Source organism: Amborella trichopoda, chromosome 10 (genome assembly GCF_054954075.1).
Source record: "Amborella trichopoda isolate Santa Cruz 75 chromosome 10, AtrichopodaSantaCruz75HAP2 v2.0, whole genome shotgun sequence".
NCBI lineage: Eukaryota > Viridiplantae > Streptophyta > Magnoliopsida > Amborellales > Amborellaceae > Amborella > Amborella trichopoda.
Window position 1 is genome coordinate 31337126 of NC_142345.1, and position 16345 is coordinate 31353470.

The 16345-nt window shown below is 38.3% G+C and overlaps 1 protein-coding gene across 1 annotated transcript; it reads left to right on the forward strand.

Annotated features, from left to right (window-relative positions):
- Nucleotides 1-8088: 8088 nt before the first annotated feature.
- Nucleotides 8089-13750, forward strand: LOC18429782 (putative multidrug resistance protein). Its single transcript, XM_006839065.4, has 5 exons — nt 8089-8356; nt 8466-8520; nt 8617-8795; nt 9145-9602; nt 10604-13750. Exons 1-5 carry the CDS (start codon nt 8108-8110, stop codon nt 13398-13400), a joined length of 3738 nt encoding a protein of 1245 aa, XP_006839128.3. The 5' UTR covers nt 8089-8107; the 3' UTR covers nt 13401-13750.
- The last annotated feature ends 2595 nt before the right edge of the window (nt 13751-16345 follow it).

Genomic DNA, 16345 nt, shown 5'->3' on the forward strand with positions numbered 1-16345 from the left:
CTCTAAGAGGAAACCTTACATATTATACACAAGAGGCCGTGCCCACCTCTCCTTAATGAGGAACCACCATTCCCATCACCATCCAAACTTCATCGCATGGTCACAATTGTCTGGTAGTGTTTTATTTTTCATTTTTTTTACTAATCAGAATGATTTGAAATTTGAAGCATATGTACATCTTAGTAAGGTGCATTTAATAAAAATATGAAAAAAATAATTCACAAAATATAAATTAATTAAATACCCCCATAAATTTTTAGGGATATTTTGATAAATATATATTTTGTGAATTATATTTTTCATATTTTTATTAGATGCACCTTACTAAGATGTACACACGCTCTAAATTTCAAGTAATTTGGATTTGTAGAAACAAAATGAAAATTACAAAAGTACCGGACAAATGTGATCGTATAATGAAGTTTGGATGATGATGAGGATATGCCAAATCACTGTTCATTTTCGCCTATAGGCGTTAGGAAGAATTATATATATATATATATATATATATATATATATATATATATATATATATATATATATATATATATATATATATATATAGGAAAAGTCTTTTAACACCTATAGGTGAAAATGAATAGTGATTTTGCCTATCCTCATCACCGTCCAAATTTCATCACGCGGTCATAATTGTCTGGTAGTATCTAATTTTTCATTATTTTTATACAAATCAGAATGACTTGAAATTTGAAAATTATATACATCTTATCGAGGCGCATCTAATAATAATATATATAAAAAAATTATCCACCAAAAATAAATTGATCAAAATACCCGTGAAAATTTTTAAGGGTATTTTGGTCAAATTTGTTCATATAAAATATTTTTTTTATATTTTTTAAAGATTCCCCTATTTTTGATGAATATATATTCCAATTTTCAGGTCATTTTTATTTGTAGAAAAAAAATGAAAAATAAAACACTACCGGACAATCGTGACCGCACGATGAACTTTGGACGGTGATGGGGGTAGGAGAATCACTGTACATTTTTAACCATAGGCGTTGCGTAGTGTTTTCCATATATATATAAGATTAAAAGTCTATACTGAATAGGAAAGTTCTTATAGATCTAACGCATATATCAAGAACCAAGAGATATATCAATCCAAGAATCCTAATCTTTTTTTATTTCTATTTCCTTTAAGAAACTTATCAATCTCACATAATAAACAAATATCTCAATTCTACGTAATATAGGAATCCTACATAATATAGGATTTCCTTATGTGGGTGATTTTGGATAGCACCAAACCCAACAAACTTCACCTTGATATCAAAATCACTTTCTCACGATGCTAACATCCATTGGATAGCGTCACAAATTCTTCATATTTTGCTAAATAAATTTTTTCATCATTCTTGCTGAAAAATAGTATTTGCTATCAAATTTCTCCACCTCCAATTTTACATTCGAAACATTTACAGCCATACTGAAAACCCCAAACCGGGGCTCTAATATCACTTGTTGTGCGCAGAAGCTCTAAACCCGATGGGTTAATATTTTACAAATAAAGTATGAGATATAAAACATGAAACACATACAACAATAACACAAAGATTTACGTGGTTAACCCCAAAAGGGCTACATCCACGGGCAGGACAAACAAAAATCTATTATACCAATGAAAGTTACATTAAAGATTTTAGAACAAACCCGACAAAACCACAATCGAGCAAACTCTTTTAAACCAAGCTCCCTTCCTTCTCTTACTTCTGGCAACCATTACCTACAACATTAGATAAGAGATACGAGAGCAACGAGAAATTGACTATTTTTTTATAAAAGAACCACCTTTTCCATATGGTAACCCAAAACATCAGATAAGATCTGCGAGAGCAATGATAAATTGACTTTCTCTATAGAGAAACCACTATTCCCATATAGTGACTCAAATAAGGCACACTGAAAGCAATGAGAATTTGACTTTCTCTCTATAGAGGAACTGCCATTTCTATATGGCGACCCAAATAGGATAACACAAATTCTCTGTACTTTCACCCTATATATATAAGATTGGAAATCCACACTAAATAGAAAACTCTAGAGATCTTACAAATATATCAATAACCAAAAAGATGTATCCATCCAAAAGTTTTAATTTTTTTGAATTTCTATTTCCTTTAAAAAACTTATCAATATCAATCTCACATAATAAAGAAATATATCAATCTTATGTAATATAAAAATATCTCAATCTCACTTAATATGCGTTTTTTTACGTGGATGATTTTGAATAATAGCAAATGCACCATAGTTGGATGATATAAGTAGAAATGAAATTACGTGGATGATTTTGAATGACAGCAAATGCACGATAGTTGGATGATATCAGTAGAAATGAAAACTACAGCATGATGATTAGGTTGTGGGTTCCACCACCACCCAATGTATTTTTTCAACGACAACACTAGTTTTTTTTTTAACACGACTACATTTTATGTTCCCTCTTGAACACCCACAAGCTCTTGGAACGCAACTACTTACCAATAAATTCCAAGGAATTACATATCCATAGTCGGTGATTCATGCCATTAAATGCAAAGTATGCGCCCGAGGGAGTATAATATCTTTTGGCAATCATAGAATGCGGACAAGCAGTTAGTTTATGCTGCAAAGTCGAATAAAAAAGTTCTTCTTCTCATTTGTCATCAGTCTATCAAAACCAGGCATTTAGGGCTCACCATTCAAAAAATTAGGGTTTTAAGTAGCCGAGGTTAAAGTACTGTTTGTATGGCCACATTAAATCCGCATTGGTAACCTAACCTACTGAAGAGGAATGTATTAATGGTGCCTTAATTAGATTTGTTTAATGGCCCCACAGTTTCCTAATTTGGAAAGCAACTGACCAATGAAAACTGGGAGTTATGGCTCTTAACCTTCCAAATTTGGAAATTTTTACCAAAGACAAGGAGTTGGAACGGGGATGGAGAGAATATCTCACACTTTTCAAGGAGAGATTCCTGCAAATAAATAAATAATGAAGAGAGAAGAAGACCTTTGTAGCAAAATAAATTGGTATCAGAGACCATGCCTTCATCCACATTATTTTAAGGCATGAATGAGTAACTATCTGTTTGCTTTAAATATTCTGTCCATTCAATTGGATTCAAAAAAATATTCGAACTATTCAATCTAACCAAAACAAATGTTTGATGTGAGGGAACATTGTTTTAAGAAAATTAGAGCATGGGGAAAACTCATTCAACAATATACGGTGGGTACAGGTAATATATCATCTCGGTTTGTATATAGAAGTGACAATCATTCTCACTTATTAAATATTAAATTAGATAGTTTGGGATGAATCACAAAATCAAATATTTTTTTATAAAGTGTGTGTCTATTTAATGAGACTCTTAAACTACCCATTTTAAAATTTAAAGGACAAAAATGTTTGTCACCTCCATATACAAAAGATAAAAGAAAATTGTTTCATGCGGGCTAGACTGTATTTTCACATATGCGGCCTAGAAGTATAAAACATCCAACTTAAAGATGTATGCAAATATTTGGTCTATCTAAAAATAATTGAAACTAATGGTCCAAATATTTTCTTAATGAAATTATTATTTCTAGTTTTTAAAATTTATTTATTTTTCATATTCATGATCTCCATGTTAGAACTACATATCTTTTAAAATTAAGTCAAGAAAATATATCTCAATAACAGATTTATTAAGGGACCCACATTTCTACGCATGTGGGTTTGGCCCACACGCTAATCGTGTCCAAAAATAAATAGTCTCTTTGTAAATGATCTCTAATAATCGTTAACGGGGACGGTTTTGACTAATGTAGAGAATCTAAGTTACAAACGGATGACATATGTATCAACGTCTCACACAATGTAGGAACTTTCAACCTTAAAAGTGGCTTACATTCAATGTTTCAAAATTCAGACCAGTGGAGCGAATCGTTCATTGGTCATTGGATTGACAATATGGAGTGGTCTAAATTGGTGATCTTAAAAAAAATTGAAATAAATAAATTACAATAAACAATTAAATTATGAGTTTACAAGGTAGGATTATAAGGGGACATTAAGAAAATACTAGACAAGTTAAAAAAAGAAAACAAAAGATACAAAGAGAGGTAATTGACACCATACTATCCGAGAACCAGTTTGACACCAAGAAAACAAAAGATATAAAGAAGGGTAATTGAAACCATACTATCTGAGAACCAGTTTGACCCTAACCAATTCCCATCCAAATTGGTGATCCAAATCGGAAAACACTGTATTTAAAATTAGTGCTTACATCATAAGAGAGGTTAAAATATGTAAAATATTTTGAAGTGCCATGACATGTCAATCATGTAGATAGTAAAATAGGAGGTCAAAATAAGGGACAGAATATGCTTGCTGCATGGGAGAGAGAAATGCCAAAAAGGTATCGGAGTATCAATGTCCATTTACTCCCTTAAATAAATCTTATTCTAAAAATAATTGTACGACCCTAAAATTTGAGGATAAGTCACTTTACAACCTGACTGGTCCGAGTAAGAAAATTCCTGATGGCAATGCACGAGAAAAAAAAAGGGAAGATTTTCCAACCACCTATAAAAAAATGGGTGCGGTTTGTATAGAACCTACCTCTAAATAGTGTAGAGAACTATGGTTTAAATACTGGAAGTCTTTTTCATATCCTTAAAATATATTTTCACCGTTATTTATAAAGTTTAAAGTTTCAAAAACAGTGTAGATCGACAAATCTATGAAACTTTGAAAATCTTGAAAATTGACAGCCAAAAAATGTATTACAAAATACACTATTTTCAAAACTTGAAATTTATTTTTTTCTCATGCCTATGTATCTTGACGTTGATAAGGTCAATTTGAGGATATGTGGGCATCAAAACATCTTCTACTGAAATTTTTGAGGTCGGCTTTAATTTGATTGTTTAGAGCTTCGGCTCTATATAAACTTTTCTCATAAAAGAATACACTGTCATTATTTTATTTTTATTTTGAATGATACATAATCATTTTACTTGAAAGGGAAAAAGTTTATATAAGGTTGCAACTTAAAATGTATAGAATCACAAATGTACATAAAAAATCCATCGGTAAAGGTCATTTTAATGTTGAAAACACTCTAATTGATCATCTCAGCATCGAGATGTATGACTATGGAAAAAATAAAAAAGATTTTGAGTCCTAAAAATGGTGCATCTTACAACACATTAGGTAGACTATCCTTTTTCAAGATTTTCATATGTTTATAAATCTACTTGATTTTAATTATTTTTGGAATTAAAAAAAGTTATAATTAGATTTGAAAATAGATTTTGAGATAATCTTAAAAATATTTTACATCAAAATTATATGTTATGATAAATTTTGAAAATGCGCCGTAAATGGATCGTTTGAGATTGGAACCTTATGGAAACCACACTAATTGTTTAAGTTGCTGAAACCACGCCGTACTTGAAATAGTTACGAACAAGGTTGAAAAACATAGACGGGATCAACGATTTACCCTAGTAAATCAATGAATAAAAAATTAAAAAAATTATGCACCAACAATATAAACATATTGAAAAATTAAATTGGGGCAGTTTTCAGTTATAAAAGTGGCCAGTTCCAAGGGAAATCGGCACGTCCTAATACTTTGGGAGAGTAGATTGGTCCCCGATCCAAACCAACCTATTCTAGTGTCCAAATTTTTTGAGAGTAAGATCTCGTATTAAAAAAAAAACTCAAAATCTAATATATTTTTTTTTAAAACATATTTGATATGGTAAGAGAAAACATATTTGATATGGTAAAAGTGGGATTAAAAAAAGAGAAAAAGCAGCTCGAGAGAAATTGAGAGACATGTGGGGCCAAGAGAAAACATATTTGACGTCGTAAGTGAGATATATGAGAAATAAAATATAAAAAAAAAGAGAAAAAGTTTTATCAAAAATAAAGAGAGCAAAAAGAAGAAACGCACTTCACACAGTAACGTGGGAAAAAAAGAGGAAAGAGGGGGAGCAACATAATCGCAAAGACGTGTTTGATAGTAAAGTGCCGAGAAAGGCTCTGCAACTGCCACGTGCGGCGGCAAAAATCAGAAATGACTCATAGAAAGTTGACGTGGTCCATGGGGTGACAAAATAAAAACCAAATTGATGGGGATCCAAAACCATATATTTCCACAGGAAAGAGAGAGAAAATAATGAAGTTCTCATCTATGAAAAATGTGTGACGGTTGCTTCTTAATCTAGGTTGAGGCAGTTTAGTGGGAGAGAAGAAAGACAGAAAATTCAACTATGTTTTAGAGCGAGAAGAGTAAGAAAGAGAAATCAACCATTTTTAGAGAGAGAAAAGGAAAAAAAGAGAATTCAACCATTTTTTAGAGAGAGAAGAGGAAGAGATAATTCAACCATTTTTTAGAAAGTGAGAAGAGGAAGAAAGAGAATTCAACCATTTTTTAGAGAGAGAAGAGGAAGAGAGAAATTCAATCATTTTTTAGAGCGAGAAGAGGAAGACAAAGAATTCAACCATTTTTTAGAGAGAAAAAAAAGAAAAGAGAAATAATAGGAAGGGGATAGAGATCGATTTGTTAGAGTTTCTTAAATTTATGTATTTATTTGATAAGTCAGCTCTGGCATGGAGCCGAGCCTACCATATTCAACAAGGAGCGATGTACTGTGTTCCTGCAGGAGTATATACTGTGACTTTGTTCCCTCGATCAAAACACCTAAGATGATTTTTTATTATTATAAAAATTTGGGAACTATATAAAAATTACTGGATGATTGTTTTTTTAAAAAAATTTGAATATTGAGTTCTGTGATACTTTGATCTAGCTCTTCAAAAAGTAGATCGTTCCTATTTATTAAATCTAGAGACATAAGGTTTTTTTAGTACGTTTTTTGTTAGAGTTTGTTTTATAAGTTGTTGGTCTAAATAAGGTGAGGAATTCAAACTTGCACGCTCTCTAATTATGTTTGGGCACTTTCTCTATTTATGTTAAGGTTTAAATATAATGAATCTATGTTATTTATTTATATTAAGGCATTCGTATTCCTATAGGCGAGGTTTTAGGGCATGGACATTCGTATTCCTACAAGCAAAGTTCAAGGGTATGGTTCTTGATAGAACAGAACTGTATACATATATTAAGGTATTCCCATTCTTATAAGCGAGGCTCTATGGTATGTCCTGTCTTTTTTGGATAATCAAGGGGTATAACTCCCATTCCTACAAATGTAGCTATAAGGTACCCGCCCTTGATAGAGTATAACAAAATTGCATGCCAAGATTTTCAAAAAGATCGGATCTCGATCTAATTAATTAAAAAAAATCTCATAATCGCACACCAAGATTTGGACCTAATTAATTACGAAAAGGATCTCATAATAACGATGATATCATATAATGTAAAGATGGATAACAATCTTTTGCCTTCAAGGAGATGATGATTCGATATAATGTAGAGATTGAGAACAAACTTATGGGGTTGAACAAGATAGAGACCACTCGGGAGAGACAGAGCTCAGAGGGAGACACTCATAAAAATGAAAACTTGATTGAGATGGTTGAAGGGAGCCATTGACACACAGAGAAACATCAAAAAAAAAAAAAAATTAAATAAAGAGAGAAGAGGTTAAATGAAGATTCAAAAAAAATACAGGTAGAGAGAGAAAAGAATGGAGATAGAGACGTAGAGGTAGAGAGAGAAGAGAGGAAAAGGTTGAACATTCAAAAGATACAAGTAGAGAGAGGTTAAAAAAAAAAATAGAGGTGAGGTTGAGAAAGAAAGTAGAGGTGCAAGGTAGAGAGAGAAAGCGCATTAGAGGTGTAGAGAGAGAAAGGGCATGATCACCACGTGACGAGAAAACCGGCATGCGCACGGATCCAGGATGAGAGCAAAGACGGCATGAAAGCTACAAGCCTCGCCACCACCCCTTTTTCTTAATGCACCTCTGCGGCGTCACTACTGACGCTCCCTCCGCCTCCCATAAATTATAAAGTCAATTCACTGCAACTCCTCTCTCTTCTCTCTTTCTTTCTCTCTCTCTTATAAATAGGATAGGCCTCTTATAAATAGGAGAGGCCTCCTCCATTGCTTTCTCGACCAAGAAGAGACTGACAATGGGGAAGGCGGTGGCCGGAGACAAAGCGGCGGTTTCCGGCAAGCGGAGCGGGGCGTCTGGTTCTCTTTGGAGTATATTCATGCATGCTGATTCGGTGGATGTGTTGCTTATGGTGCTGGGCTTGTTTGGCGCGATAGGTGACGGTTTTTCGACTCCGGTGATGCTTCTCATTACTAGCAAGATCATGAATAACCTGGGGAATGGTCCCTCTGCGAGTCCTTTACAATTTACTAGTAATGTCGACCAGGTTCGATTCTCAAAAGCTAAAGAATTCTGCATTATCTTTCTCTGTTCCCATTAATTTAATTTGTTTTTTTTTTTTGGAATCTCTTACTGTTTTTATTAATCACTTTCAGAATTCTGTAAATCTGCTTTACATGGCCTGTGGATTGTGGGTGGCCTCCTTTCTAGGTGAGGTTATTAGGCCTTGTTTTTTCTTTTGATTTTGATTTTTCTTAGGCCTTGTTTTTTTATTTCTCTGAATCTCTGCATGTTGATGTGTTTTAGAGGGTTATTGCTGGACGAAGACAGGGGAGAGGCAGGCGTCGAGAATGCGAGAAAGGTATTTGAAGGCGGTCCTGAGGCAGGATGTGGGGTACTTCGACCTTCAAGTCGCGAGCACGGCGGATGTGATAACTGGTGTCTCTAGTGATAGCCTGGTTATACAGGATTGCCTGAGTGAAAAGGTTAGGTTTTTCTTCTCCATTTTTAGACCTTGACATTATAGAAGAAGGGGAGAGAGACCATAACATAAGGGAGAGAGGGAGTTACAGAGTTGACATATAGAGAAGGAGTGAATGAGACAGAGAGAACAGCTTGCGTGAGAGAGTGAGGGAGAGTTTGGTGTCTTATGCGAGAGGGGAGGAGAAAGAGTTGTAAAGGATTATAGAGAGAGAGAGTCTGCTTTATTGCTTAGCAAAAAGACAGTGAAAAGGCCGAGATAAAGGATTAGGAGAGAGAGTGATTTATTTTCTTTTGTTTATGTCAAAAAATAAAAAATAAAAAAGAGAGTCTTTGGTTTTTTAATATTTGCAGGTGCCCAATTTCATAATGAACACCATGACTTTTTTGGGGAGCTACGTAGTGGCGTTCTTGTTGCTGTGGAGGCTGGCACTGGTGGCGCTTCCTTTTGTAATGCTCCTCATAATACCTGGGCTCATGTATGGCCGCATGCTCATGGGCCTCGCCCGGAAGATGAGAGAAGAGTACACAAAGGCAGGGGTCATGGTGGAGCAGGCCATTTCATCGGTTCGCACAGTTTACTCCTTTGTGGCGGAAAGCAAGGTCATGTCCGACTTCTCGAAGTCGCTTGATGGCACGGTGAGGCTGGGACTGAAGCAGGGTTTGGCCAAGGGCCTAGCCATTGGGAGCAATGGTATTTCCTTTGCAATTTGGGCCTTTATGTCATGGTATGGCAGCAGGCTTGTTATGTATCATGCCGAAAGGGGCGGCACCGTCTTCGCTGTGGGCGCCTCTATTACCGTCGGTGGCCTGTATGTGTTTCTGCCTCTCCCTGCTTATTTGTTTTGTTAATTTGTTTTGTTTGAAGCATGGATTTAGCACTGACCTGAGCCAAGTTACTAAGCCTGAAAATATATGTTGCTAAAAACAGAAAAATGAAAATAACTAATAGAAATAAAGAGATCATTCAATTTTGTCAAAAATAGCAAAAAATAAAATAAGTAATAGAAATGAGGTCATTCACATTTCCTGCCTATAAAAGATGAGAAAGGTCTATAAAATATGGATTGTTAAAAAAATTGTATATTTCAGAAAAAAAAAAAAAGGAAAAAAAAAAATGCAACATGTAATAACAAAATTTCTCAAAATTATCATCAAAAACATAAAAATATATAAAATCATATTTCTGAGTCATGTTATTAGTGATTTTTAATATAAAGTATGATTTGTTAAGGGCGAGTTGTGCAGTCGGACTCGCGGCCGAGGCTGTTTTGATTTTCTCTCCTTGCTAGTCCCACTTCCTCCCCCTCCCTCATTACTAATCTTTCTCTTCAAATTGATTTATGTTCCAAATTTCTTGATTATGTTCCTCAATTTATGCTAACGTGTAATACACTAGCACTACTCCTCTCTTGTTGCCCATAGAGCCATCCATCCTACTAGCATTACACCAGGCCCCCCTCCCCTGCCTCTATCTTTCTAATGGTAGTGGCGGTGGTTGAGAACATTACAGTCATGAGTGATGGTGAGTTGATGTTGGTGTGTCATGAGTGACACACTGTCTCCCCGACTCAGCGATGGTGGCCTGAGTCTGGACGCATGAAGTTTGTTTCCAGTGCCTTTTTGCCTACATACATGCACAATGCCTTCTTCTATCACTTTCTTTTCTCCTCCCCTGTCACTGGTTTGTATCTTGGAACTCCTGGTCAGTCTCTCATGAATTATTGTTTGGGTATCTGCTATTGCTTGCTTATTGTAGCTTGGCACCCCTTTTCTGTCTCTCATGAATCACTGTTTGGGTATGGGTATGCAGGGCGTTGGGGGCGGGGCTCTCCAATCTGAAATACTTCTCGGAGGCATCAGCAGCTGGGGAGCGAATCCGGCAGGTGATCAGAAGAGTTCCAGCCATCGACTCCGACAACATGGAAGGCCTCATTCTGGACACTGTTTCAGGCGAAGTCGAGTTCCGTGATATTGAGTTTGCCTACCCTTCCCGTCCTGAAACCGTGATCTTCCGCAATTTCTCTCTACGTGTCCCTGCAGGTCAGACAGTCGCTCTTGTCGGCAGCAGTGGCTCTGGAAAGTCCACTGCCATTGCGCTCCTTGAGCGCTTTTATGACCCACTTGGAGGCGATGTGCTCCTTGATGGTGTTAGCATCTCAAAGTTGCAAATCAAATGGCTCCGGTCCCAGATGGGCCTGGTGAGTCAAGAGCCGGCACTCTTTGCCACCTCCATCAAAGAGAATATCCTTTTTGGGAAGGAAGACGCCACTATGGACGAAGTGGTGGCTGCTGCCAAGGCTGCCAATGCACACAATTTCATTTCTCAGCTTCCGCAAGGCTACGACACACAGGTGGGTGAGCGGGGTGTGCAGATGTCAGGGGGCCAGAAGCAGCGTATTGCCATTGCACGGGCGGTGATTAAGGCCCCAAGGATCCTTCTACTAGATGAAGCCACCAGTGCACTTGACTCAGAGTCGGAGAGGATTGTGCAAGAGGCGCTTGACCTGGCGAGGGTGGGGCGGACCACCATTGTGATTGCACACCGCCTCTCAACCATCCGTAATGCGGATGCCATTGCAGTAGTGCAGCAGGGCGAGGTGGTTGAGATTGGCTCACATGACGCTCTGATACAAGATGAGAAGGGGTTCTACTCGTCTCTTGTCAAGCTTCAACAGGCTAACGACAAGGACGATGAGGCCTCCCTTGAGGGGAGCACCTGTAGGCTTTCTCGGGTGAGTAGCATGGGCAGTGGGACAAGGGGGAGGATCAGCCGGTCGAGCTCTATGAACTCTGGCAGGTCCTCAATAACTGATTATGACATCCGGGTGCCACCACAAGACCTTCCAGTGCCTTCTTTTCGGCGATTGCTAATGCTGAATCTTCCAGAATGGCGGCAAGCCCTGGTCGGCTGCTTGAGTGCAGTCATCTTTGGGGCAATTCAGCCCACCTATGCCTTCACCATGGGGAGCATGATCTCGGTGTACTTCTTGCCTGACCATGATGAGATCAAGCAGAAGGTTCGCCTCTATGCATTTATCTTTGTAGCGCTTGCCATCCTCTCCTTCGCCATCAACATATGCCAGCACTACTACTTTGCGGCCATGGGCGAGTACCTAACAAAGAGAGTGAGGGAGCGGATGCTCTCAAAGATGCTTACATTTGAGGTGGGTTGGTTTGATGAGGATGGGAATGGGACAGGGGCACTGTGCTCGAGGCTTGACAAAGATGCGAGTGTGGTGCGGTCCTTGGTGGGAGACCGCATGGCACTGCTTGTCCAAGCGACATCGGCGGTGGTCATCGCATGCACTATGGGGTTGATCATAGCATGGCGGCTGGCGGTGGTCATGATAGCTGTACAGCCATTGATCATTGTGTGCTTCTATGCACGTAGGGTGCTGCTTAAGAGCATGTCGCAAAAGGCCATTCGTGCACAGGATGAGAGCAGCAAGCTTGCAGCTGAAGCCGTTTCCAACCTGCGCACTGTGACGGCCTTTTCCTCACAGGGAAGGATTCTGCGCCTCTTCGAACAAGCACAGGAGGGGCCGAAGCGTGAGGCTGCGAGGCAGTCTTGGTTTGCAGGGCTGGGCTTGGGCACATCACAGAGCCTAATGTCCTGCACCTGGGCCCTTGACTTCTGGTATGGTGGTAAGCTCGTGGCACAGGGTCTGATCAGTGCAAAGGAGCTATTCGAGACCTTCATGATCTTGGTGAGCACAGGCAGGGTAATAGCAGATGCTGGCGCTATGACCTCTGATCTAGCTAAGGGCTCAGATGCGGTGGGCTCAGTGTTTGCGGTGCTCGACCGCTATACACTCATCGACCCAGATGACACTGACGGCTTTCACCCTAACAAACTTGAGGGTCATGTTGAGCTCAAAAATGTCTACTTCTCATACCCAGCGCGCCCCGACATCCCAATTTTCCAAAACTTCTCGCTCAAGATTGAGCCTGGCCTGTCGACAGCACTCGTAGGGCAAAGTGGGTCAGGAAAATCCACCATCATTGGGCTCATCGAGCGCTTCTATGACCCATCCAAAGGCTCTGTCTACATAGATGGGCGGGACGTCAGGACCTACCACCTTCGTTCACTTCGTATGCACATTGGGATGGTGGGGCAGGAGCCCACACTCTTTTCAGGCACCATCCACGAGAACATTGCGTATGGGAGGCCAGGTGCGACGTTAGCCGAGATCGAGGCAGCAGCACGCGCAGCCAACGCCCATGGCTTCATCACTAATCTCAACGATGGCTACAACACTATGTGCGGGGACAGGGGCATGCAACTGTCAGGGGGGCAGAAGCAGCGCATCGCGATTGCACGAGCCATCCTCAAGAACCCAGCAATACTGCTCCTGGACGAGGCGACCAGCGCACTTGACACACAGTCAGAGAAGGTCGTCCAGGAGGCACTGGACCGCGTAATGGTGGGCAGGACATGCGTGGTGGTGGCACATCGCCTGTCTACCATTCAAGCATGCAATCACATTGCAGTGCTCGACAAGGGCGCGGTGGTCGAACAGGGCACGCATGCCACCCTGTTCACCAAGGGCCCGCATGGTGCCTACTACAATCTAGTCAGCCTTCAGCGCCCCAACCCTGCCCACTAACAAACAACTCAATGTAGTACTTTCACCGGCATACTAACACACACCAACAATGAACAGAGCTCATGACCACTGTGGATAAATAAATGAGTAGGTGAGTTGAGTTGAGGCTTATGGGGAAGGTTTTTAATTTTATAATTATGCCCAGACAAGAAATTGGGGCACTGTGGGGAAAGAATTAAGTGTGCAGTAGATTCTTTCTTCTTTTTTTTCTTTGTTTTTTATAAATTTCTTGCTTCTCATGATGTATATGCACTAAATGGAAGGCAGTGGTTTCTCCCATTGTTGGAGAGCTGGAGTTTCACTCGTGTCTCATATCACTATCGATAATGAAAGGCTTCACTCTTGTCTCATATCACTATCAATAAGGAAAGGTTTCATGTTTGTTTATTGTGAAAGTGTTTTTGGGGCCCCATGAAGAACATGTTCACTGAGGTTGTGTTTGTCAACTCAAGGGTTTGGTACAAGAAGCCTAGACTTTGGTGCGGCGGCGGTTCTTAGTTTGACAACTAAGAAGCCTACAAAAATTGATCATTTCGACATCGAGATGGATGAATATGGGAAAAAAAGAGAAAAGAAGACTTCAAGTCTCAAAAATAGTGTATTTGGGAACACAATATCTAGATCGTCTATTTTGAAACACACAATATTTTCATGTGTCTATAGATTTACTTGATTTGAACAAATTTTTAGCATCCAAAATTTTATAATTAGAAATGAAAATTGAAGCATCCTAAGAATTGTTAATACCAAAAGTACGTCTTACTGTAAAATTTGTTGTTGCATCTTACTTTCACTAAGGTTGCAACCTCATACAAACCACATTTCTTTTTTTTACCTTTCAATTTTATAAAATTCACCTCATGGGGTGCATCTATAATAAACCATTAGAAATACAAACCACATTTCTTTTTTTTTCCTTTCAATTTTATAAAATTCACCTCATGGGGTGCATCTATAATAAACCATTAGAAGTGAGTGACAACAAATTAAAATAACCAAAATTCTCCTAATATTTTAAGAGTATTTTGATCATTTTATATTTTATGAATTATTTGTATAAAAAAAAATTTATAGATGCATGTGAGTGAGATGTTCTCTCTTGCTAAACAAAAGTGCCCACACCATCAATCCTACTCAATGTCGCCATTTTTGGTCCATAACAATAATGAATAAGTTTACCTTAACCGTGATGTCTCTGTTGTGATTAATTGCTGTGCATCAACAAACTTTTGCATATTCCTTATCCATTAAAACTGGGCTGGCCCATATGCACCCCTGACCCATCCATTAAAATTAAATAATGGAATTGTAACCAATTGAACATCAAAAGGTTAATGGATAGGTAAGTGCCAACAAATTGAAGAACTAATTGAACTTCTAGTACCAAATAAAAAAAGAATATCCAAACAAATAATTAATATTTGCAACCTCAGGTCAAACATCGACTTGATGGACTCAAAACTCTAAATGTTCTTATTCCACATTAAGATCATTAAGGAAACTAAAATTAGATTGGAATTAAAAAATTGCCAATTGAAATTTATTTTGTTTTAATGATAAAGATGGGAACCTTGAACTCAAAATCAAATTTCTTTTTTTTTCAAAATTGATGTAAGGATGCATGGAATCCTTTGAAGATCTTGACTGCAGTACCAAATAAGCAATTTGGTCCTGCCGGACCACAACGTGTGCTCCCAAAGTGGAGGATCAATGAACCGGGCCATATTCAACTTCTCCCTCTTCTCTATAAATAAATATAGTTTTAGAATATATGGACCTCTGGTTTTTTCTTGTCGGTTGAACTAGGTTGACTTTTAAGACTTGCCTACCTGCAAGGGTAATATTGTAATATTATTATCATCCGAGCTTTATCCCAACCCGCAAACTTACAATATATCACTTATAATTAATTATTTGAGATGCTCATTATTAAACTAAATAAATGTTTTGTATTGGAAAAATTGGAGCAGATTCAGCATTGGATGGACTATTTAAATAGTGAATAGTCCCTAGAAATCATTGTCCATATAATTTAACTGACTAATATAAAATTCAAGATAATCTGCTGACCATAAACAAGATTCTATTTCATTACAATATAAAAATGTACAAAGTAAACGGTTAGCAACCAGAACAAAGTATCTCCACTCCCTTTAAAGTTTAAACAAAGCAAACGACATTATTTTACTCTATTTACAATCAAAATTTGGCATACGTTTTTGCCAAGAGGTTTGTTTCATGGTTGGTCTCTCTGAACACCTGAACAAAATTAATATTTCCTCCTCTACATAAGCCAAGAATTTCATTAAGCACTTATGTTAACCTCCACCGAATGCATTGATCTCCTTTGCACCATTTGATTGTATTCAAAGAATCATCTTTATCTATAAACATTTCTACATGACTTATCCAATAGCTTTGACCCATGTAAAACTACTGGAACATTAGCCTCATGGCAATTTGGGGTGGCAATGGGTCGGGTGGTGGCCGGTTTGGCCCAGTCAGCCAGGCCCTAAAAAACTAGGGTTTGAGCCACAAAATGTGGCCTGAGAGCTAGGCCAGGGGCCGGGCAACTATGGCTCGTGAGTAGAGCCAAATCGAGCATGGGTTGGCCCAGGCTTGGGTTATGGCTGGCCATACCCTCTTTTTCTTTGCTTTTTTTTTTCTATATTTTTCATTTTATTTGGCCCAACCTAACCATGATAGGGCTAGGGCTAAGGCCTAGGGTTGGCCTGGGCCGTTTCTTAGGGTCTAGTGCTAGGCTAGGGTCAGGGATGGACCAGCCCAAGCCCAACCTATTGCTAACCCTAATGACAATAGCTATCCGTATTGCCCTTGAATATGTGATATTTATCTCCCCATTGTGATCTCTAAGCAAGCGACCCATCCATGCGATCTTTGGTTTGCCATTCGAAATTCCATCAAAATTTAGTTTACTGACTCTA

Excerpts from the sequence above, each read along its gene's own strand:
- LOC18429782 (XM_006839065.4), top strand. The coding sequence starts at position 8,108 with ATGGGGAAGGCGGTGGCCGGAGACAAAGCGGCGGTTTCCGGCAAGCGG. Across the intron at positions 8,357-8,465 it reads TTACTAGTAATGTCGACCAG|AATTCTGTAAATCTGCTTTA; the intron begins GTTCGATTCTCA and ends AATCACTTTCAG. Across the intron at positions 8,521-8,616 it reads GTGGGTGGCCTCCTTTCTAG|AGGGTTATTGCTGGACGAAG; the intron begins GTGAGGTTATTA and ends GATGTGTTTTAG.